This window comes from Gymnogyps californianus, chromosome 1 (assembly GCF_018139145.2).
Source record: "Gymnogyps californianus isolate 813 chromosome 1, ASM1813914v2, whole genome shotgun sequence".
NCBI classification, from domain to species: Eukaryota; Metazoa; Chordata; class Aves; order Accipitriformes; family Cathartidae; genus Gymnogyps; species Gymnogyps californianus.
The window spans coordinates 174,130,958-174,156,713 of record NC_059471.1 but is presented as its reverse complement, the minus strand read 5'-3'; the positions used below and the strand labels follow the sequence as shown (position 1 = coordinate 174,156,713).

Here is a 25,756-nt window from a genome sequence, read left to right as displayed (position 1 = left end):
TTGAGAGTGGCATTGCAATAACATCAGCCAGCTCCCTCAACACTCATGGGTGCAACTCATGAGGCCCCATGGGCTTATGTATGTCCAGTTTGTTTAAGTGCTCCCTAACCTGGTCCTCTTCCACCAAGGGTAAATCTTCCTTGCTCCAGACTCCCTCTGATCTCAGGGGTCTGGGAATCCTGAAAGTCAGTCTTACGGTAAAGACTGAGGTGAAGAAGGCATTCAGTACCTCAGTCTTTTCTGTGACCTTTGCCACCAGATCCCCTGTCCTGTTCAGCAGCAGGCTCATGTTTTCCCTACTCTTCCTTTTGCTGTTTATGTACTTGTTAGAATCCTTTCTCATTGTCCTTCATGTCCTTTGCCAGATGCCACTTCAGGTGAGCCTTGGCTTTCCTAACCCCATCCCTGCACAATTGGACGGCATCTTTATACTCCTTCTGGGTCATCTGCTGCTGCTTCCACCTCTTGTACACTTCCTTTCTATGTCTGAGTTCAGTCAAAGCTCCTTGCTCATCCATTCAGGCCTCCTGCCTTTGATTTCCTGTTTGACAGGATGGACTTCTCTTGAGCTTGGAGGAAGTGATCCTTGAATATCAAGCAGCTCTCCTGGAACCCTCTTCTCTCTGTATTCAGTGGGATTCTTCTAAGCAGATCTCTGAAGAGATTAGAGTCTGCTGTCCTGAAAGCCAGGGCTGTGGCCTTGCTTTTGCCTTGCTCCCTCTTTTCAGAATCCTTAACTCCACCATCTCATGGTAACTGCAGCCAAGGCTGCTCCTCACCATTTCTTCCTTGTTTGTAAGCATGAGGTCCAGCAGAGCACCTTTCCTTATTGGCTCCTTGATCACCTTTGTCAGGAAGTTGTCATCAATGCACTGCATAAATCTGGATTGCTTGTGCCCTGCTGTGTTGTCCTTCCAGAAGGTATCAGCGTGGTTAAAGTCCCCCATCAGGACGAAGGCCTGTGAATGTAAGACTTCTTCCCTTTGTTTGAAGAAGGCCTCATCTACAGGCCTCATCCTGATTGGGAGGTCTCCAGTAGATACTCGCTACAGGAGCATGAATGTTGGTTTTCACTCATAAGTTGTTGACTGGCTCCTGACCTGACCTCTAACAAGGCAGAGCCCCTCTCACGTGGAGTGCAACACCCCCTCCTTGCCTCCCAGGCATAGGAAAAAGTGCTTAATAGAATACAAGCTAATAAACTAAATTTGTATAACTTTTAAAATAGAGAACGGTCAGGTCTGGTAAGTGAGATGAAGTAGGAATGTTTCTCCCCACAATGTCCTGTCTTCCTGAACTTCCCTTGAGATCAACATGCTCAGATGCTCAGGTGGAAGAAGCAGGTCCTCCTCCCTCTGAAATGCTTCGCTTGCCCCAGAGCACAGCAGCCAGGGCAGCAGATGAAAGCAGCCTTCCCTTCTGCTGTTCAGTCACCTCTTTTTTAGCAGAATACAAAACGTATCCCATTAACTGTGAAAAAACAAGCAGTTATGTCACATTCAGCTGTGTCTGTCACTTGGTAAAATGTTGTTGAAAATGGATTTCTGTGCTGAAAAAGCCTTTTCAATCCAATAGTACTGGATTTCAGTACACTAGGTTAAAGCTGTATGTGCTGAATGTGAAATATTTTACAGAGTAGATAACTGGCTGTTTCACTTCATATTAGAAATATGCAAGGTTAGTGACTGATGACAGAATAGAGGACCCAAAAATTCAGAAATAACAATTTTCCGAACTATCTCTAAAATAAAAAATGATAACTAAAAGCACAGAAGAAAAAACCCTAATCACTTCTAGCAGGAAGAGGTTGAGACAATTAGCTATTTTATGTAGAGCTACTAAGTTTTTAAAATGGAATTTTTTTATAACAAAATTCAATTCAAAATAACAAAATTATTGAAGTTGAAGAACTACCTTTTTTGTAATTAAATTGCAGCTGAAGTTATAAATTGCTGTTTTGTTATGCCCAAGATTGAAAGCTTCTGACTTACTTCCAGATATGAAAACACTTTTGACCTTTGATAATCTGGCAAATTGTTACTTACTCCCCGATTTGATATTTGTCTGCATTCTTTCAAAACAAGAGCATTGCCAAACTGTGAGAAATGTTGGCATCTTAGTTTTATCTGAATACTGTAGATCTTACTTACGCAGTTATGTCATAGTCGTTGGCTCTTTCAACTGATGCTAAAGCAGAAGATGGAGGAGGAGGGCAATTCAGTATCTGGGTAATTAGTGTTTCTTGTATGATGGGGTAATTTCTATTCCCGTGTTTATGACTGAGAAAAGGAGGGAAAAGATCAGCTTTGTAGAGATGAAGGGTGACTGAGTCATTATTTGGAGATGGAAATGAGTACGAGTGAAGGGAAACAAGAGGCTGACAAACAAAAGTATTATAAAAAGAGTGTAAATCACTTGCTGCTTCAGGTTCAGTAAGGTATCTTCAAAGCTCTTGGCCCCTTTGCCATATATTGAAACTAGAAATAAATGAGTATGGACAAAGAAATGTAGATAGAGTTTTCTTTCATTTTGTCTTTGGAAGATTTGTGGAGTATATGAAATCACTGTGAGCTGAAACAGTACTTTGAAACAGAAGAAAGCTTTCATTAGGGGACTTCAAAACAGCTACACCTGGAAAGCCTGATTGATTAAAACTTTGATTTGTGTCAATACACCTTCATCAATAACACTTACTTTAAATATTAATATTTGTTACAAGTATAGTAAGCACATCTTACAAGCTGTGAAATGAATGTCACAGGATCAATGAGCAGCAAGTAGGATTTGAGGCAGTAAGAACTGATAAGCACTTGCTGTTTTCTTTGGAGAATGGCAATGGATGAAAGAACGGTACTTTCAGCTCCTGTGCTCATCTGTACATGGAGAGAGGATAATCTTGTTTTGGATTTGTGCAGATGTTTAGTTTTTGCTTATATATACGAAATGACACTTAGCATTTAAATATCAATTTTCATCTTCAAAGTAATTGTGCAAACACAAGCAAATGAATTCTTTTAACACCCCTGTGAAGTAAGTAAAGTTATTCCAGTCTTGCAGACATTAAATTGAGAAAGACAAGTATCTTGCCCCAAGCTATCCAGGAAGCCATTGCAAATTCAGTTTTAGAGAACAGAGCTTTTCTTGCTCAGAGATAAATTTTCTTGTCATATTTACATATATTTTGTGATATTTTGTCTGAAAGGGAACAAGAATGCACATTTTGGACCATGTTCTGTCTCTGTGTGTAGTTATGTTTTAAGGAAATGACACAGTGGCTCTGTTTCAGTATTCCAGGTAAGTACGTTACAGGGCACCTTGCCAAATCTATTTGAAATAGCCTAAACAGTGTTTGGGTTGTACCTGCTGTGTCACATCCTTGGAAGAGGCCTCAATACACAAAGAAATGTGAGTTTGGGTTACCTTGGTTTTGGAGCTGGCTTTGAATTCTAGAAGAAAAAAAGGGTAACAGCCATGAGGTTGTGACGAGCTGTGGAAGCACGAAGGCTCTGAAAGCTCATGTTAAACATCGTCAACTGCTTTCATGTTAGCTATTCAGTATTTTGTAGTAAAAAGAAATAAAATGAAACTCTACCACATTGTTTTTGACATTTTAAAAAAAGTTAAGTAGTCAGATTTCCATTTCTTCATAAGTATAGGATGTAAAGAGTTTTTTTCTCTTGATATTTTTAAATAAAACCATTTTGAGACTGTGTCTTTGAGGATGTATAGGAAAATTCAGATGAAACAGAACTGAAACTGAAAATTCAGTGTTAAAATTTGACATGCATAAAATCTCAGTCAAGAGACATGTTTCCATACAACTTTTTTGGTTGTATACTATGGGAATCAAAGTTACAGAGCATGCAAGTGTAGGAGGTTCAAGCAGGAGATATCTGCTGTGTCCTGAGTGTCAGCTCACTAGCAGGCAGACCTATGAGAAGATTGTGCACGTTTTCTGTTTTCATGGAAATAAGCTGCCTTATCCAGTAAGGAATGGGTGTCTGCAGCAGGCATTAGGACAAAAATCACGTAGTGCTTGCTACATTATGGCTGCTGAAAAAGAAGGTTATAGCATGTGCACTTTGTAACAAGATCTTGTTTACTCTGAGACATAGCGTGATAAAATTTACTGGTAGGAATTCCCCAAGTTCTGTAGCACGATTGATGAATATACTCTATCACTTTTAGAATTGTTCTTGTTCCTTCTCTGTGTTTTACCTCTAAAACATGCAAATGCTATGTTGGTAATATTTTTATTAGCACATACTATTATTGTGTAATTCCACTTAGGGGTAATGGTTATACATATCTTTTATTAGGACTATACAAACAAAACAACTGTATCATTGAATTCAGTGTAAAAAATATGAATCGTAGTTAAGTGTACTCACTGTAATATATTTCAGTGAAGTACTTCCTACCACAATCATGTATGGGGAAGAGTTTATTAATGTTGTCTTGAAGCAGCATGATGTGGTCCCCAGTCTTCAGTTTCCATTGTGTTGTCTTGGCAACATTGTGCAGAATCTTCTTCTTGTGAGTATCCGGAAAGATGGATTTTGCAACTCTATTCTGTTAGCTAATCTTTCCAGGTTTCCACTACAGAATTGTTCTTCAGGTGAATTACCTGTCAATCTAGACCTCCATCTCCCCACATTTGGCAAGTGGATTCCAGATTTTGTTCTTCAATCATCTTCTGCTTTGTCCTATTCAAAACTGTGCAGATCAGTCCAGTGCATTCCTTAATATGATGCATTCCAGTCTAGTGCATTCCTTTAATACGGTGAAATTTTCAGACCAAGAGGCAGCAAGAAAAGTAAACTAAACAAAGGGTGCTGTTTAATTTGCAGCAAAAGAGTCAATTCTTGGAATTTTTTTTCTAAGTGCCAGAAATTCAGTTCTGGAGTTACAGAGCCCAAGAATCTGGAGCTGAGATGAAAGAGATGAAACAAATTTCTTCCAAAGTCCAGGCTACTGGTTAAGTTATCAGGTGGTGCCTCAGTGTAGATGCAGTTCATGCTTTTTGAAGACGTGTGTACCCTGTCAAGACTAGGATCATATTTTTTTAGTGGAAGCTAATATCCTGCAGAACAGTTCTACAGAAGTGGGAATTACTCTGCAGAAAATTCTGCAGCTCTGCAGCCCTGAATTAGAGAGTCCTCTCAGCATAATTTTCTGGATAACTGAACTTATAACAGGTGTTCATGTAGAGGAAGAGGAGAAAAGTGGTCATTTATCATGTCTCTACCTGGGGGCTTGCATTCTGTCCTTTAAGGGTATGAACATAAAGATTGTTTCAGCCATCGTTTGTTGCGTAGTGATCAGACTTGTGCAGATGTGGACTGCGTGTCATTCGTTACAGTAGCTTGTCATTCCTTCAATGTCATGTTGGGACACCCAGTTCAAATAGGTTTTTGGTTGTCCTTATTGGAGGAGAGAGAGGAGGAAAATTGTAAGGGGCCATGGGCATTGCCAAGGCAGAGACTGACCTTTCAGTAGTGTGTGGCTGTCTCATGCTGTACAGTGGCTTTTACCATTAGCTTCAGAGAAAGGAAAAAGGACAGAACTTGTATGTATTTTTTTTTATTTGTCTGTTTGGTCAACCTGTGTCAAAATCAAGGAGCTCTTTCCTAACTCGTCCTGATGATTGGCTTCTCTCTTGAGGTTGGAGCATTCATAGTTCTTGCAATTTTTTTCTTATGATAATTTAACATAACTTAAAGGAGTGACATGGATTTAAATTAGGATTTGACACTCCTGTTTTCTAATGAGCCAAGAAGTTTGGACTAAATTGCTTTGGAGGAGCCAACCAGTCTCTTAAACCTGTGAAGAGCAGTTGTGCCTCTCTGTCCCAGTATTTCAGTAATGTTACCACTCAGATGTGGAGGAAGGTGGGGGGAAACCTGCCCCTCCTCAGCGTGGGACATCGGAGCCCTCAGTCTGTGTCTGCATCCCAGGAGCGTGCTGTAATTGCAGACACAAAATCTCCTCAGCCTCATTCTCGTTCCACCTCACCTTTTTTTTTTTTTGTTGAAGGTGTTTCATTATGATATAAACTACTTGGGCCTTTATATGGGCGGTCACAGGGAACATTAGAATTACAGAAGTTTCTTAAATGAGCGTTTATTTGTAAACGTGGTAGAATTGCTTACTTGTGAAAACCTTACCTCGGAGCACCCTGTTTCCAGGCAGGTAAAGAAGAGAGTTAAGCGTTGAAGACTGCCGGTGCTCAGAACTGGGCATTTTATTGGTGTAATCCTTGTTAATCTAATGGTAAAATATTGAATCTCTGCTCATGCTAACACAGTTTAGCATCTCCATCATATATGATTTGTGACATGCCTTAGTAAAATGGGTGACGTTGCTTCCCTGATTGTGTTGCCCTCTGTAGCATTTCAGTCTTACAGTCATCTATCTATACTCATCTTCCAGTCTTGAATTTTTGAGTTTTCTCTGTGGAATCCATGTGAAGAGGATTCTCCTTCAGAAATCTAGGCTGTATCTGCTTAGCTGAGAAATATTTTTTACAAAAATGTCTTGTTTATTACTATGTACTGTTTATGTGTGTGTTGGACACAAAAGAATGTATGTCTGGATTATATACATATTCTCTAAGGTGTTTTTACTTTGAATGAATCATTACAGCTGCACAGGTTTATTGTGGTCTTCGGTGCTGTTCACTGTCTCCCCCATTTCATGAAGCGTGTTTGCTCCCCCAAAAATGTTTCTCTTTTGAGGGTTATTTCAGATGTGCATTTCACATGGCTTTCAGTTCTCTCATGCATTTTGGGAAATGCGCCATGTTGCAAAGATGATACCGGGTCAGAGATGGTAGGAATGTTGTGGCTTGAAAAAAAGATAGATCCCTTTTGTTTTTATTTATGGAATTGATTACAGTTTGGGCATGGTTAAGTGAGTAAGCACACTAGGTCCTTCCAGTAAAAAAAGCATGCACCTCTGTTCTTTAAATTGCTGGGAAGGTTCTCTCTTCCTCCTGGCTATACTCTTTTCTTCCCACTGGTCAGCACCTCCTCTGTGTTGATACAAATTCAGTATCAGCTGTGCCATTGCCACTCTGTCTCATTTGCACTGACATTTTCTAACTTAGAATTGATGGAAAGTATGTATTAAGCTTTTCTGTTCCCATTTGACTTCAGTTTCTCAGTGCTTATTAATCTTAATCTTTTCTGATTGTCTTTCCACATGCAGCTGGGGACATGCATTAATATGAATGAAGTATTATAAATGTTTTCCTCCTTCTAAAAATTTCATTGATGTGGTTTAGATGACTGAAAATAAAAGAACTGTAAAGCAGTCTTAAGTTACGGCGCTTAGCCATGAATGATGTTTAGTGTGCACTGAATAGGCAAATGAAGAAGAAGAGGGGACACCTTTAGGAATGGGTATGTTAAATAAGAATAGTGCAGTCTCATCTGCCTGAAGGAGACAAGCTGTGACAGCACCTCCAGTTTGTATGTGTGTGAAGATGTTACAGGTTGCTGATCTCATTCGTGTCACATGGCAACTGCTTTTTTTGTTGCTCAGAGAATAAAGTCCTCATTAGTGTAAAGCAGATGATTTTCCTGATGATTTAAGAACAGGAGAGCTAGTAGTAAGCCGCATGGATCTAGTGCATGGAAGGAATGATTCTTTGCAGGATTTAAGGCTGCCTAGTGAAGGTAGAAAGAGAGAGAACAGGAGTTTCTAAGATGTTAGACCCTGATACAGAAAAAAATATTTGAATTTCACAGTAGTAATTTTGTCTGTCTTTTCTATCTTGGCAGTATTACTTTGCATACAATATATTAAGATTCCCCAAAATGATTAAACAGTAAATGGTTAGCACTGAGATGTGTAATTACTTTTTATAATCTCCATTTATCTCTTAGCATTTCATCATGTATCAGTTAATGATGTTACAGTAGGAGGAAAATAAAAATTTGAAACTCATTTTTAGTCTGAAAATATATTATAATTCAATGCATTGCCTGACTTAATGCATCTTTAAACATGCCATCTGACATCTTCAAAATATGACCAAAAAGCTTTCTAGTCTCCTCTGATTATCTTGGCTGTCATTTTGCTATAGGCACCTTATAAGATGTACATTATAAATTACCATTTGGAGGCAAAGGAGCCTGGTATACTGTCATGGTTTAACCCCAGCCAGCAACTAAGCCCCACACAGCCGCTCACTCGCTCCCCCCTGGTGGGATGGGGGAGAGAATTGGAAGAGTATAAGTGAGAAAACTCGTGGGTTGAGATAAAGACAGTTTAATAGGTAAAGCAAAAGCCATGCATGCAAGCAAGGCAAAACAAGGAATTCATTCGCCACTTCCCATCGGCAGGCAGGTGTTCAGCCATCTCCAGGAAAGCAGGGCTCCATCACGCGTGACGGTTACTTGGGAAGACGAACACCATCACTCCAAATGTACCCCCCTTCCTTCTTCTTCCCCCAGCTTTATATGCTGAGCATGATGTCATATAGTGTGAAATATCCCTTTGGTCATTTGGGGTCAGCTGTCCCAGCTGTGTCCCCTCCCAACTTCTTGTGCACCCCCAGCCTCCTCGCTGGTGGGGTGGGGTGGGGTGAGAAGCAGCAGAGGCCTTGACTCTGTGTAAGCACTGCTCAGCAATAACGAAAACATCCCTGAATTATCAACACTCTTTTCAGCACAAATCCAAAACACAGCCCCATACTAGCTACTGTGAAGAAAATTAACTCTGTCCCAGCCAAAACCAGCACATATACTTACAAAATGAATGCATGAACTTCTGGTGCTTTATGACTAGCTTGCCAGTTCTTGATAACTGAACTTATTTCCTTCTTTGGTTTTAATATTTGTCATGGCCCACCAACCTTTAACTAAGCTAGTTAGAGCTTCTTTACAGTTACATTTTGTACACTTATTCTGGAGATTTTATTTGGATGTGCTTTGAAATCTTCAGAGGCCTTGTGTATATGTATGATACCACAAACAGCACAGTTTGTAAATCTGTTCTGTGTTTGGATAGGATTGTGAAAGGGAGCCTTGGGGGAATTTTAATGGTTTTGGGGATTGATTTTGTTTTCAAATGAGTGGATTGAATATAGCAATAGAACTGTTATACAAGAGGTATTTGGCTTTCACAAGTGTAATATGTATTCATGGTAATAGATGCATTATGACTACTGGTGCTTTGAAGCATTTAAAAATACTAAAAGAATTGCTGGTTTCTCTTCTGACGTTAAATTCTACGAATAAGCATGGAAACTCAGGTACTTTCAGAAAATATATTACTTTATAAACAAAATGGATTTTATTTTGAGAAACAGGCTTCAGATTTTCAAATACCTTTAGCTTATTTTGTGATTTTTTTTTTCCTGTGCTTCTGTACATTTGCAAGAAATGAGGAAACACTCTGCTTCTGGCTAGCTGTACACAGCTGTTGTTGTACACATATTAATATGGCTCCACAGTCAGGTTAATACTAACATCATAATTCCTAGATTGTGCAAACAAGCTTGAAGCTGTCATTCTCAGTGCTGTATACGTGCATAATAATATGGGAATGCTTGCCCATTTATTTAAATATGAATATACTTTAGTGCAACACTGAATATAATGCAGTATTTTTACTGCATTATTCCAATGCAGTAAATCCAAATCTTTTAAAGACTGGAAATAGTGTCCCAGCTGAGGTGGGAGGCATTCATCGATACCACTGCAGGTTAGGATCTGATATAAAGTTAAACCAATAGAATAACTACATAGATGAGCTTTCAGAAAGCTATTTGTCGCTAAAGCTCTGTTTCAGAAAAATGGCCTGGCTTATGAAAGCACTTAAATGTGTACCTGTGTTGCATTTGACATTTAAAATGTAAAGTGATATCCTAAACCATGAATTAGACTAAATGGACAAATTGATTATGGGGGAGGAAATACTTGTGATACTATTCCTGTTTTAAATGAAACGTACTGAGATAAATGGCTCAGCAGTGGCGGTGTGTAACTGGATGTGTCATTTGTGAACGGTCTAAGCTTATGTAAGTGCAAGCCACCAGTGAAAGAGGGAGTGGAGCATCCCTCCTTCATCTCTGGCACTGCCTTTGTACCCCTGCTCTTAGGCCAGTCCTACCATGCATGTGGCTGCATGGTGAGCAGAATCAGAGCATTGATTTAGGCAAAAACTAACCTGGCTGAAAGAAAGAATAATAATTATTTTAAAAATCTGAATCGGTTCAATCCAATTCCATGTAAAAATGGGGGAAAAGGAAGATGGGAATGTACAGCCAAGGTGTAGAAGGATAATGAGACCACACTTTTTTTTACAGTTTTCTTCACTGATGTGCATTTAAATTAGCTCAAGTCAACTGTTCAGTGTCTAGTTGTGCATTTTAACTACAAAATCATCCTTCTTAATATAATGGATAATGAAAATGAATATTGCTGTCACATCGTTGTCCCTTTTAGCTATTGTCTATGCTGTCTTTCAGACAATAACCACTTTCTGTGGTGTCTGTAGTGTATGGCCCTGTTGTTGATTGAGCACCCTTGGTGCTACTGTACAATAAAGAATATAGAGAATAAGGAGAACTTCAAGTGGAAGTGAGTACCGAACAGCAAGTAGTCATAACCAGAAAAAAAGCAAATTTTTGTGCAATGCGCTGGTCCTGTTGTACAAATACATCTGTACTGGAGAGTCTGTTTAATTAACAGATCTTTCTGCTTTCCTTAGTCACCCTCTAAAAAATGGATTGGTTTATTTCCTATTTATATCTCTCTTCCATGTTTTCTGAGTGAAGCTTCCACATTACAGTTTCCGAGTAGAGAAAGGTAAGCAGTTGAGTAGAAGTTTTTTTAAGGCTCTGTATACAATTTGACCAAGTGAGAAAGGTCAAATTTAATTTCACTTGGATGTGAAGAATAGGTGAAAAACACTGTTGGTTTTCAGTGAGGCTTACAGTTAACTTGTAGAGGTTTTACACTCTTTTGTAGAGTACTAGTGGGATGAATGAACACGTTTTGCAGCCATCCCACCTCAAGGTAACAAATTGTTCTGACCTTCTGCCAAATAAATGTAATCTAAATTGTAAGCAGCCTGATGGACAAGGTCATGCTTTAGATGTGATAGTCTCTCTAAATAATATTCAAGCAAGAAGGTCTTAACTGAAATTCTTTCCATTTGGTTTACTGCATATTCTTTACCCTAGCTTTACTTAAGTTTGTAAGGAGTTGAAAAACTCCTTGTAAGACAAGTATGAAAATCTTGATTACAAATCAGTCAACTCGCATACCTCACCTAAAATTTGATACTTGTGGGTTTTGCTAAGATAGACCCCTGCTACTGACTTACCATATTTTTGCATTCTGTATGCACCTGGTATTTATTGTGTTGATGCTGCATGCGCTTAATTCACAAGAGGAGTAAGTTAAGAATGCAGTCAGATGGAGGAAAAATAAATGGTAATTATCATCACTGTTCAAGAATTTTTCTGCTACATCTGTCATATTCCTCAGAAATAAGGGGTGAAATGAAATACCGAACGATGCATGAGTTTTTGAAGTTTCACTACTAGCCAGCAAAGCCTTTCACAGTTTAGGATGACAGATTGTCTTTAATCTAACCTAATTGTGCATAATGTGTGAATTGGATTTAATTTCACACTTGCTTTCTGACAGTTGGTAAAACCGAATCAGTGGAATCCTTAAGAATTTAGAGTTCTCCAGATTCTTCAGTCATTGTTGTCTCCTTGTGGCTTGTCTCACTTTTCTGTTATAATTTGCTGCAGTACCCTGCTAAATATATTAGAAAATGAAAATTTCAATGAATATAAGCGGTCATTAAATTTTACTTCATTTGATGACAGGCTTAAGCAAAATGAAGAGGAAATGAGTAAAATGGATAGGGAAGTTCATGATATAATTATCATAGATCTGAAAAGTAATTTTCACTAGTCTTTACCCTTAGAAGGCAATAAAAATCACGGCATATCAACATATACTAACAATGTGGGTGCAGCTGTACTGTGGACTTTTGTGGCAGTCTGCCAGCTGACAGCCCAGCATCACGCATTGCATTGCATTGGGATTATCCAACCTGTTCTCCTCTGTGCCCTTTAGTGCCCTGGGATAATAATGGCCAGGTGTCATCTTCTTGTTTTAGTGTTGATGGATAATTAGCATCAGACTGTTTGTAGTTAAATACCCAGCAGTAGGCAGGTGTACTTGGTCTTTGTACACATTAATATTTCATCATGTCTCGTGCACCAATGTGGAGCTGAGCAGAGAACATAGATCTCTTCCAGGGAAGAGATGAAGAAAACTTAATGGCAAAATTATACAGTGGATATTTTTGAGTCTTTGCTGAAGGCATGGCTGAGCTGTACTGTACAGAGGCTAAAACAATTATCTGAAATTATTTTCCAACACCAGTAAACATAAGACTAAAGTGGTGCTTGGGCTACCAGCCTGCAGCATGGCTATCTAGACAGAATTTGTTAGGGTTAACAGTGCTAAATGACAAGTTGTGAGTGAGGCCACCTACTGCTAGTGCAGTCAGAGACTTAGAAACTGGTTTGGGTTTTAGTGATGAAGAACTGACTGGGAAACTGACTTCTTTGCTCTGCACAGTCATATCCTGAAGGATGAAGGAAATTAGGTCTGTATGAATACTTGATGATCTGGCCCCTGAATCTTCAGGACCTTCCCAGTACATATTTCTGTGATGTGTTAGATTTGGTTTTATTATAAGCAAGCAGTATGGTATGCTGTGATGCAGATTTCGAGTGCTATAATTCATCTGGTATTGTGGTTTTCTGTTCCTGGATGCCCAGTAGTTGTTGCCATACTAGAAAGCATGTTGCTGTTACTTTATTGAATTCGTCATTCCACCCTTTCTGGTATAATTAAATGACTACTGTGTGGAGGGAGCATGTGCAAGGAGTCTCATCAGAGCTGCATTCTTGCTGTGTGGATGGATTTGTTATCAGTTGGTGCCCAAGCTTTCTCCCTTCCATAGACCCTGCTCTCCATTTTATCAGTGCTGTCTTCTGCTGTAGTAATTCCTTTGATTCTCCTCAACCAAAATGACAGCTTTGCTAGGAGAATGGCTCAAAACAGCACTGCCACAGTGAGAATTTAGTGTATTATATTTATTGCATTCATTAATGTGTTAGAGGAGCAATTGCTCCTTTTTCTTCTCTTTTTTCTCCTGCTCCATAACAATTTGCCACCTCTTTTGCATGCTTCCAGTGTCTATCCATTGCATCCTAAGAAATTCAAAGCAGACAGCCTTACATTACTCACTTAGTGCAGCCCAAACTCAAATATTAATGTCAGAATGCAGTGTATTTTCCCTAAGTACTTCCTACCAGAAAATACAATATTTCAGCAGTGTGACAGTCTATTATGTTGAGGAACATGAGACACGGTCTAGAAATTATAATGTATCAGGAATGTAAGTGGTACAGGGCATTTTTCATCTTTAAAGTCCCAAGTTATTTCAAAACTGTTTATTTTGATTGAACTTGACTGTTGACTGTGAATGAGCAAGACAATTTTGAGCACGGAACTTACTAGCTGTTGCTCTGCATCATTTGGCAGAGCACAGCTTCTGCAAGTCAGGCACACAAGTCAAGGGAAGCTTTCTGATGACAGACTTCCCTTGCTACTCGTGAGAGTGCACTTTTTGCTTCTGCATCAGCAGCACCTTCTCTGACATAGGAATTTCTTTCAGAGGTGCAAATGCAACAAAAATGCCTGTATCGGACTATTCATTAACTGTCCAATATAGCTCAATAATATTGAAATATCTTTAAAATAAGGTCTTTCACTTACATGTAGAGTGGGACAAAACAAAGAAGGTCACATCTTTGAATTTCGAGCGCTATTTCTTTATATCAGCCCTTATCCTGAAAGTAAAAATGTAAGGAGGGACTTGGGACACTTTAACAGCTATGATTTTAAGACAATCTCTCACTAACTCTCTCTTCCAAGTCTCAGTGAAGTGCTTTTCATTATTCTCAGAGGTATATATATTCATTCCATTATAACTCAGACCAGACATTGTATGTAGTTACCAGATTAGTTGTGAAACATTGCTCTTCTGGTGTAAAACATTGCTCTTCTAAATAGCTGTTTCATTGTCACATTATAAGGTGTTCTGCAAAAAGGAAATTGGTTTTATGACCCAGTTGTCCCTGAAAAGCCTTCCACAGCCGGAGGGCAAGCTAACTTGCTAACGTAGTGAGTGGAAGGTTAGTGCCTAAATGTTTGCAGAAGGGACTGACTGGAAGACAGATCTACTGTTCTGTTCCTTACATTAAAAATATGCAAGTTCCTAAAGACTTCAGCGTTGGGAATCTGTCTAGACGCTGTGCATTAATTTCAGAGAATCTGCAACTATAAACAAGTGAGTGTCAGGTAAGGGATGCCTGTTTGTACATTCAGAAACCTGATGTAAGGGGTAGGTGGAATACAACGTCCATTTGACAAGCGTTATCCTTCAAACTGTTGCTGTTTTAACTTTCAGACCTGTGTCTTGTAACCTGCATATAGGTCCTGACTTGAATTGTGAAGAAACCAACCTTAATTCAAACCAAAGATTCTTAAGCAACTTTACTTATTGAAAATATATAAAAGGGCCACACAGTACTTGTATTACATGTAATTGGTAAGGAAAATTTCTCATGACTTATTTTTCTGTGTTCTTCTGAACAGTGATGATTTCTTTTTAGTAGGATTTTGAATTGAGTTCCACTTCCAAGTCAGACTGTTTTTAATGTGATTAAAAAATGCTGTCCTAGAAAGGGGTTGCAGTTTTCTGATAGGTTTAGGAAATTGGTATTTCAATCCAGCATCCTGTTTGGAAGATACGCATTAATTTTCCAAGAAATGTACAGCACAAAGATTCATGCTATCCTTTGACAGTATTCCTTTGTGCATCTACATTGTAAGGGAATCTTTAGCATTCAGGAACTGTTAACCTAACACAAAGAGCAGATGCTGTTGGGATTCCCTCTCTGAATTAATATCTGGTCCAAGCACCAAAAAAACATATTTTTTTCATGTATATAAAAAGTCTTATTGACCCATGGGAACTGAATGTACAGCTTAGAGATTAGAGCACTGGGTAAATATGAAAATGATGTATCCACTGGTAATTGAGAATATAATAGAAGAAATAGCAGCAATTATAAAGACCTATTCACAAAGTTTTAGAAGTTGTGATTCTTGTTTAGAATAAGCGGACTTTCATTCAGTCTTATTCACTGTTGTCCAAAAAGCAGGGACAAATACAGACAAATTAATGTGATGAAGTTTCCTTTCTAGTTTATATTGTTTTCGTTAGCAGTGTATCAGAGAGTCAAGCAAATCCAAGCTAATTTTCAGAAATTTCAGATTCTCCCTTTCCCCTCAGGGTTTTTTTGATTGAGAGCTCTTGATTAGAAATGTTTGTCAATTCCCAGTTCATGCAAATCTTACTGGTACATCAGGTTAATAGTGATGCTGTGTTTCTCAGTAGCAAACCTAATTACTATGTTTTGGTGATAGGAGAATACTTTTCTTACCTGATCTGTTACAGTATGGTTTTTAGCTCTTGCTGTGCAATATGTAAAGCAAGATATACTCTGTGCTACCACTTCTTTTCCTCCTAACACAGTCAAAAAAGAAACTGTCCCTTCCACTGTCTTTTCCAATTCACTGTTCTCTAAGAAAAATACCATTTTTCATTCTGTTCCGAGGAAAAGAGGAAAAAAAGTCTTCAGTATAGATACTGTGCAAAAGTGAAGCTCCCAAACTGTTGAATAAATTGTGAGTTTCTCTTCCTGAAACTTTCAGTGTGATCACGGGATGGGGTATGTTAGATCATTTTGATACTGTGTCACCACTGTAATTGTAGCTCAGGTGTTCTGCTTGTTGGAAGAAAAGATCAGGATCCGCAATTGTGCGGGGCATGTGCATTATGTAGAAGAAGGAACAGGGAAAGATGGGGAAACAACTAAGCAAACTTTTTAGCCTGTCTTTATTAGCATTGAGGGTTGATAATTCTCATTCTGTGACCCACAGCTGGAGTTAGGCCCTAGCTTAACTATGCTATGTTAATGCTAATTTTCAGCCACTTACTAACACCTAATGTAAAACCACTACAAGTTTCTGTAATTTTGTTCTTGTTCTTGCTTCTTTTAGCACTTGAATAGTCATTTAACAACTTCTGAAGTCACAGATGAATGCTAGGAAGCTGAGAAAATTCACAGCAAAACCAACTGTAATTTCCTAATGCAAGAGAACTGAAAATACTATTGACCATACAGATACAAATATAGAGCTGAAGACAAACCTGGTTCGTTGTGCTGACACTTGAGGGTGGCGTGGACTATGAATTCCAGGACAAGTGACCTGAGACTTGGGACATCTTCAGAATGATAAAGCCATGTTTTTAAAGCAATAGTCTCATACTGTGTTCCTGCTAATATTTACAACCACCTACCCTTTGTTTTCTGTGGCTCGGAGTTACAGCAGCATTTAAAAGTAATTTCTATAGATTTTTTTCTTAGAGGGAAAGAGAAGAGCAACTGGTCTTTTTTGAAACTTAGACTCTGTTATATGACTTGATAGTTTTTATTCCTCTTCTATAATAACAACTCTTGTAGTATAAAAAAGTTATGTGAAGTTGAGCTTTCTTAAGAAAAAGAGGAAGGTGAGGAGGGAGGAACTTCTAGCTGCCTAACTGTGGGGATAGTTAGGAAGGCGTAGGCATTACAGGGGATATTTGTGCTGTCTCATTTGGAAGGTCCGAACAAGGTATTTTACGTTGGCACTTCAGAGGGGATTCCAGACCTGCCTTCTGTGAGCCAGTGTTCAATTCATCTGTTGGCAGTTAGATGAATGAATATCTTGGTAAGATTCAAAAACCAAGAGACATTTGTCTTCTCACATCTCCCCCGCCCTCACCCAAAACCCCACTCCATAATGCTATGGTTAGTAAAATTTTAAGGTTTGTAGGTGGAGGAGGAGAAAACATCTGGATTATGATCACAAAATCTTGCAGCAGTTTGATTGCCATTCCTTTTGAGTTTATTTTGGCAACACTGAAAATTTAGGTCTGACTTTTCTACCCTGTTTCTTTTTGAGCCTTTTTGTTATCTGAAATAGTTCTCACCAAGAAATACTAGTGAGATCTCCAGGATTATAAAGGAGGTATTCCTGACTTCATTATTTACAGTAAATTTTTTTAGGCACTACCTCTTCTCTGATCTTCCTGACCAATACTGTCATGGAGAAGATTTGGCATTTATTCACCTTCCAAACCTCTGAATGTGTAGCTCCAGAATAGAACAGCAGACACTTTGATATTGCTTTGCAGGGATAAGATAATCAACCAAGAATGGATTGATGTTTTTTTCTGGAATTCATTCTTCCCAAGGATATTGACTCATGAAATAACCCTTGAAGTACATCTGCCCTACACAGTACTTCTATCATGGCGTTGCTGTAGGCAGTTTCTTACTGGTGTGGTATAATCTTATATGCATAGCAGAATAAACTACAGGTGTAATGCAGAAAGTGTTTATTTCTGACTGTCTTCTATGGAATGGAAAAAGTTCCCTTTTGAAGAATGCAAATTTCTGTAATGAACTTACATTCATTAGATAATACATAAAAGCTCCTGAATTCTAAATCTTCCATTGCTTGTCTGGAATTTTTATTTTATTTTATTATTTTGATGTGCTGAATTAGAAGCAAAACTTAGAACTAATAAATACTCAGTGACACTAAGAACAACCTTAACTGACAATATTTGTGTTCTCTTAACAGAATCTGGTTCTGCAATTACTGCTTCCTGTATTGGTTTGGGGAACTCTACAACACCTCCACCTGGACAGGCAGGAAAACCAGTGCCAGGATACAATGGTAAGACTGTGCTAAACATGCTACTGGAAAAGGATATTGCTTATATTCCTGAGTAAGTGCTCTTTAATTTTCATACCTCATAGAGAAAGCAAATTACAGTCTTATTGACACATTTTCCTCCTTCCCGTAACAGGAAGCTCTGCTTTTTTGTGTGTTGTGGAATGTGGCTGTGAATAAGAAATTCAGAGTTATGTTCAAGAAAATTGATCAGCTACTCCTACCTTTATTACATGAAAGGGCTAGCACATACTTCTACACTGGATATACAAAGATATTATCATGGTTTAACCCCAGCTGGCAACTAAGCACCAGGCAGCTGCTCGCTTGCTCCCCCAACGCAGTGGGATGAGGGAGAGAATCGGAAAAAAAACCCAACAAACAAACCTCGTGGGTTGAGATAAAGACAGTTTAATAGGACAGAAAGGAAGAAAATAATGATAATAATAATAATAAAAAAATTACAGTAATAATACTAAAAGAATTAGAATATGCAAAACAAGTGATGCACAGTGCAGTTGCTCACCACTTGCCGACCGATACCCAGTTAGCTCCAGAGCAGCGATCTGCCCGTCTCGGCCAACTCCCCCCAGTTTATATACTGGGCATGATGTCATATGGTATAGAATATCCCTTTGGCCAGTTTGGGTCAGCTCTCCTGGCGGTGTCCCCTCCCAGCTTCTTGTGCCCCTCCAGCCTTCTTGCTGGCTGGGCATGAGAAGCTGAAAAATCCTTGACTTAGTATAAACACTACTTAGCAACAATTAAAAACATCAGTGTGTTATCAACATTATTCTCCTACTAAATCCAAAACATAACACTATACTAGCTACTAGGAAGAAAATTAACTCTATCCCAGCTGAAACGAGGACAGATATGAAAAAAATACTGTGCGTTAAGGCTTTATCTACAGTTGCACTGTTTTAAATGAAAGCAGCGGTAAAATTTGTATTGGCAAATTAGGAAGAAGAATGTTAGTAATAACCATCAACAAAAGAGGAAATTATAACTAGACAAATAATTGCTATAACTTGCACTTTGAGTGTTCTGTTGTACCTGTGTGTTCAATTTTCAGAGCCTAAATAGTTTCGGTTTGGGAGATATACATCGAATAATTATGTCTCAGAGACACATTGATTAGATTGAGTAGATTTTCTTTTGGCCCTACAATTTTACATGATAAGTGTTCTGGAGTGCATAAAGAAAATTCTTACTGAGGTCTGTGTCTTCCACAAATACGTCATAGTGAGCTAACAAGCAGCTTGGCAAGGATATAAATCTTCTATTTGAACTCATTTCATACTTTTTTTAAAGAAAATCAAAATCAGTTTTCTGCCTTTTTGTGCAGGTATATGGGCTCATATTTGAGAGACTTGTTAAGCACATTATCTTTCAGTACTTGTGGAGCATTTTTATTTCCAGCTGGGAGAAATGGTAGGCTATGGACCAATATTGAAAGGATGAGCACTCATTGTCTGGAAGGTATTTGCATGCAGAGGGTGCAGCCAAAGGATTAAGAAGGCAAAAATATTTTCATACCTCGGAACCCTGATTTTAACACAGTTTTCAAGAATTACTTGAAGTCCGAAAAATAATTACATTAAAGATCAAACCATCTTCAGGAAAAGTTCTCACATCATTGGGCAGAAAGGGCTAAGCTGTTTTTTCTTCTAATACATACAAGTGGAAGTGAACATTAAAGAAAATAAACATTTTCAGCAGCTCTGGGTTTTGGCATTTACAGTTATGGCATGAAGACAAGCAATAGCTTAAAAACAACATTAAAACAAAGCTGTGAAGTTTGTCTGGAGTTGTAATAAATAGGGAAGAGTGGAAGATAGTAATTGCATCACACATGCTATCAGATGATAGTCAGGCCTAGAAAAAAGTAGGAGTAGCAAGAATATAAAAATTTCCTATGAATTTTTTTTAACATTGGGCCTAGTGTAAGTAAAGAATTTCTTCAGATAGAATGAAGGAATCATCTTTAGCATGCCTTAAAAGGGAAACATAAAATGAGCACTAAAATTCACTAAAGATTTATGAAAGAACTTTACCTCTTTCACTCTTTGGTTTGAGGCCAATTATGTCCTGTAATGGCAGCCATCCATTAAATAGTGGATCTTGAAATTACTCTGTACTGGCAGCTGTCTTGCTGTCACCCACTTCTGTTTTGATGTTGTTTTGCTGCTGTTACTATATTAATTAGAAGAGATCCTTATGCCATTTAGAAGATAGATTCTGTATTTTTAGATGTTACATGCAACGGTTAATGGTTTTGGACGTTGCTGAAGTTATGTTGTATTTATGCTGCAATATAAATAGAAAGTTACAAAATCTACTTCTTTTTTTTTAACAGCCAAATTCTTTCCTGTCACAGTATTGCTAAAATAAACTGATTTCTTTGCTGATTTTTTTAAATATAAAGAATAAAAGCAGTGTTTAGCTATGATATCAAAGTGCAGTGGCACAAATTGCATTTAAAAGTGAATCAAGATACCATATTAATTTCTAGCTCTGTTGCCTTAAATCAGACATTATATTGTGCTTTCCCTTTGATCTACTTGAACCCTTTCCAGATAATTTCATTGCATTGTTTTCAAACTGAAGCAAGTCCTACATTTCGAAGAATTAAGTCAATTCTTCAGTAATTCAGGAGTTAGCTGTATAATCTCTCCCTTCCTCAAATTTTTGTACATTGAAATACACTGCTTGCAAGGAGAAGAATAAATACTGGACTTGCTACCTTGATAAAATAGTTACAATAAACTGATAAGGTTTTACTTTAGTATAATAAAAAGAGGAAAAAATAGGAGAGAAAGCATTGAAAGCTACTTGTGAGTGGGTCTTTTTCGTTGTGTGTTCTGAGCCTAAATTCTCCAAATCTAACGATACTATGTTCTTACACATGTTCTTAGACAATCTAAAAATATATAAGAAAAAAATGTGTTTACAGATTATAAATAGGTTTTATTTATGCCATTCTTGCTGTTTGTCATGTGTCTTCTATGTGTCCATTCATCTTTTGATTTCGTATCCCAGTTACTCCTTCCATGTCACTGATTTGTAAAACTGGCCTGGGGTACTTGCTTGTGTCTGTGTGCTGAGCCATTGCTTTCAGCAGGCTCTTCAGTTACTTAAAAATTGCCATCCTCTTTGAAGGAGTGGCTTCAGGCAGAAACAGTAAATTACAGATGTTGGCATTCTTTGGACAGATAGGATATGATATTACTCATAAGAGTCTTAGCAGAGTTTTAGTCAGAAGTCTGTCATCTTCTTTTCCCGTTTCCTCTGAAACTTTTTAATACAGAATGTAAGATGATTTGTAATAATTTAGATCCAGCTGAACATTGCTTTCTTTGCTTGGGCAGGCTTCAAAAAGCATGTTTTTTAAATCCATGTCAGCCCAGTCTGTCAAAACCTTCCCTCGCTGTTTTTCCATGGTTTAGTCATTTCCCTTTGTTTAATTCCATTTATCACAGGCCAAGTTGATATCTGCCATTCCTTCCTTATGCCCGCACCTTCAGGTGGAATGGGTGGTTGTAGTAGATTTCCCAGATGACTGCACGGAAGAGGCTATTTCAGGTGTTTTTCCTCAGAAACCTCAGTACCAGGATATGATGCTTTCACTGAAGGTGATGGGCCAGTGTCATCCAGGGAAAGGGCTTCTGTTGGGAGGTCTGGATTCTTCGCTGTACTCTAGCATTACCCTGCTATGCGGCTTTGGGTAGTTCACGAGTTACTTTACCTCTTTGTGCTAGACTAGAATAAGCCTTGTCAGCTGGGGAGCGTCTTTCTGGGTCTCCTGAGAGCCTTTGAAAACCAGACACACTTATTTACTGCTAATAGTATTTCTCACATTTACTGGGTTAGCCTCCAGTAATCTTAGTTGTTATTTCTTACTCATGGTACCTGCACATTTTTTCTTGTGTTTATCGTGTATCTGAAGGGCCCTTTGCTATTTGGAAGTTTAGATTTTCCAGTATGAAGGTGTCTTTTAATTTTCAGTTCTATATTTTTCCCTTTTGGAACTTTGTGCTATTTGTACTCCCAAAGCATGAGTATTATTTAAGACTTTTTATACTTAAGACTGATTGTTGTTAAGGTAATGAGATTATCCAGTTTGGTGCTCTCAAATTACTTAATTCCTTTTGTTGCTTGGTGTATTGCCATTCTGAAGTGTGACATAAGTTGATATCCATGAAGAAAGACACTGTCCTCCACCTAAAAATACACTACTTAACAGGAATTCTCTTCCTATATTACTCTTTTACAGTGATGATTCTGGATGAAAATAAGGAACCAGTGAAGGCGAAGACTTTGGGAAATATTGTGGTAAAGTAAGCAAACTAAGTATCTTACAGTTAAGAGAAGCTTCCTACATGGGTTGATTGTCTTTTGACTGAAGATTTTTTTTATGTATATATATATATATAACAACAATTGAAGTAATGAGGGTTCAAAAGCATGTCTGTCTCTGATATTGATACCAAACTGCCAGAACTTTGTATGTCCATTAATGTTTACAAATTGCAGATGAAATTGTGTGAGTGAATGAGTGTGGATTGCTGTTTTTTTTCTTAGACTACAGCAAAGCTTACCATTTTCTTAATTACCAGCCTGTTGGCACAGGGTGAAGCCTTCCTGCTGTGATGTATGAGCAAGATACTGAATTACTCTCTTCACTATTTTATCTTTCAGTTTAGTGAAATAGTACAGCAGTGCAGATTGACATGCTTTGTTTTACAGGTGTGATGCTGCCTCCTCTTTCACTATCTCTGAATCCCAACTGATGCACATTCTTAGAGGGATAATGTGTATTTTCTCTTCTCTGTAAAACCAGCAAGATGTCTGTGTGTGTGTGTTTTGCATGAAACAAACAGTGTTCAGTTGTGGTAGTACTTGGACAAAATACATACAGGAAAAGACTCCAGCAAAAAAAAGAAAGAAAAAAAAAACCCCTGCTGTGCATCATGGAGGTGATTTTTAGTACCATTTATCAGACTCCTGTCAGATGAGTTCCATAAGCTTTAATATTCTTTTTGAAAGTACACCTTTCTTAGCACCTTTTCTTAGATAAAGGGGGCGTCTGTTTAGATAACACTGTGAACATCAGTTACATTTCTCTTGTCTTACCTGCTGCCGTCTCACTGTTGCCAGAACCTTTCCTTGCTTCTGTAAAGCTTGATAGGCTACTGCTCCCCACAGCCCATGCCAGCTCTGGATTCTGGATGTTTCACAGGCTTTTAGGCAAATGGCATTTTTCTCAGACAGATACCTACTTTGTGATTAACATGTTGGCTATAATCTCTGTTTTCAGTCACAGAAAATCCTTCAGTTCTGAACACTTCCTAACAGCCAGCAAATACAAGTCCCAAAAGAAATGCATTCATCCAGTTCAGTTGTGGTAAAATTTAGGAGAGTTGTGATTAACTCACGCTTCACTGCTTGCTTAGATGAATGGAAGGAAATATAAAGATTAGCATTAACCTTCAGTGAACTGAAATTCTGTCAAAAGCCAAAGCCTTGGGACAGATGTACTGAGTTTGATGAGTTGTTAAAGAGGGAAGTTAGCTGAGGATTGAGGCAGTGGCCACGTGAGCTGGAGATGAGACATGCAAGAGCTACAGGCACTGGAGCGTGCTGCAGATGTGCAGCGCTAAAAATGCGGGCGGGCTGGCTGCATAGTGCTTGCTTGGGAGTTGGAGTTGCCGAGGTGTGAAGGTTTTTTCCTCAGCTGTACTACTGACCTAATGTAACTAGACCACTATGGAGACTAAGGTAGTATCACGTTAAGTTCTTGTACTGTGTGACACAGATGTTTGTTTTCAGGATGAAGTCTATACCCTGCCTAATTTTCAGCATCTTAGGCTAGGCCACCAGGACACACAGGCATGTGTTTAAGTCTACACACGATCTCCCCTGAAGCAGCAGACTCATATTTAGACATAGTTTTCCTGTGACAAATGTAAGATTGTGCATTCATTCCATTGCTGAGTATGCATAATTAAAATTACCGCAGCCTTTAACAGACTGTGGCTTACAGTATCAGTAATCCAGGTCAGAGTGGAAGGCTATCTTTTGAAGCTCTGTCCTGGTTTTGGCTGGGATAGAGTTAATTTTCTTCCTAGTAGCTGATATAGTGCTGTGTTTTGGATTTAGTGTGAGAATACTGTTGATAACACACTGATATTTTAGTTGTTGCTAAGTAGCGCTTATCTTAAGCCAAGGACTTTTCAGTTTCCCATGCTCTGCCAGCAAGCAGGTGTGCAAGAAGCTGGGAGGCAGCAGAGCCGGGGCAGCTGACCTGAACTAGCCAAAGGGATATTCCATACCATGGAACGTCATGCTCAGTATAAAAACAGGGGGGAGTTGGCCAGGAGGAGCAGATCGCTGCTCGGGCATCGGTCAGCGGGTGGTGAGCAATTGCATTGTGCATCACTTGTCCTTTCTTGGGTGTTATTTCTTTTTTTTTTTTTTGTTATGTTCCTTTGCATTACAATTATTATTATAATATTACTATTATTGTTCTTAGTAGTGTATTTAATTTGACTTTAGTTATTAAACTGTTCTTATCTCAACCCACGAGTTTGACTTTTTTTTCCCCGATCCTCCTCCTCACCCCACTGGGAGGGGGGAGGGGGAAGCGGCTGTGTGGTGCTTAGCTGCTGGCTGGGGTTAAACCATGACAGCCCCCCCTCCTAGTGGGGTGGGGAGGAGGAGGAAAAAAAAGTCAAACTTGTGGGTTGAGATAAGAGCAGTTTAATAACTAAAGTAAAATAAAATACACTACTAAGATTAATAATAATAATATAATAATTGTAATGAAAAGGAATATAACAAAAAAAAAAGAAATAACACCCAAGAAAGGACAAGTGATGCACAATGCAATTGCTCACCACCTGCTGACCGATGCCCGAGCAGCGATCTGCGCCTCCCGGCCAACTCCCCCCTGTTTATATACTGGGCATGACGTTCCATGGTATAGAATATCCCTTTGGCTAGTTCAGGTCAGCTGCCCCGGCTCTGCTGCCTCCCAGCTTCTTGCACACCTGCTTGCTGGCAGAGCATGGGAAACTGAAAAGTCCTTGGCTTAAGATAAGCACTACTTAGCAACACCTAAAATATCAGTGTGTTATCAACAGTATTCTCACACTAAATCCAAAACACAGCACTGTACCAGCTACTAGGAAGAAAATTAACTATCCCAGCCGAAACCAGGACAAGCTCTCACCTCTGTAGTGCCTAATGCCATAATAAAATGTAAGCTTGTAATCAGTGGAGTGAGAGAAAGGTATTTTGTAAGAAAATTGATCCTAGCTGTCTTAGGCATTTAGCTAGGATGGAATAAATTGCCTGCCAGATGTGTTCATGTCTCTCCACTGACTGCAGGGGTGACACAGCTAGCTTAGGGTAGGTGCTTAGCAAAAGTGAAATGAACTCCATCCTTAGCAACTCTGCCAAACAAGCTGAATGATATCTACTAACAGGTAATGTTGGTAGATGTGTGCACACATTTCTGAGTCATTACTATCTTTAAGTGCCTGTCAGGAGTGGATATTGCAATATTAGAAGAGCCTGTTTGGGGTTATTGTCAAACTCTTAAAGCCAGAATTTATCTTTCCTAATGTGGCCCCACGTTTAGGCATGTATCTTAAGGCATTACAAATGTGTTTATGTATTGATTTTTTTGTTGTTGTTGTTTGATTTGTTTTGTTTTATTTTGACTTCTGCTGCAGTCAAATAAATTGATAGGAAAAAAGGGGGGATTTTTGTTTTGTTTTGGTTTTTTTGCATTGGATCACTCAAGAAAGAGTAATGGCACAGGGACACTATTATTTTATCATGTCCATATGGATTGT

The 25,756-nt window shown here is 38.6% G+C and overlaps 1 protein-coding gene across 1 annotated transcript in view; it reads left to right on the top strand.

The window, feature by feature from the left end:
• ACSS3 (acyl-CoA synthetase short chain family member 3) overlaps nt 1-25,756 on the top strand; it is a 97,537-nt gene that overhangs the window by 55,615 nt on the left and 16,166 nt on the right. The window contains exons 10-11 of the mRNA XM_050899937.1: nt 17,802-17,897; nt 22,171-22,234. Of these exons, the coding sequence (XP_050755894.1) occupies nt 17,802-17,897; nt 22,171-22,234 (160 nt within the window). The remainder of the gene's footprint in view (nt 1-17,801; nt 17,898-22,170; nt 22,235-25,756) is intronic.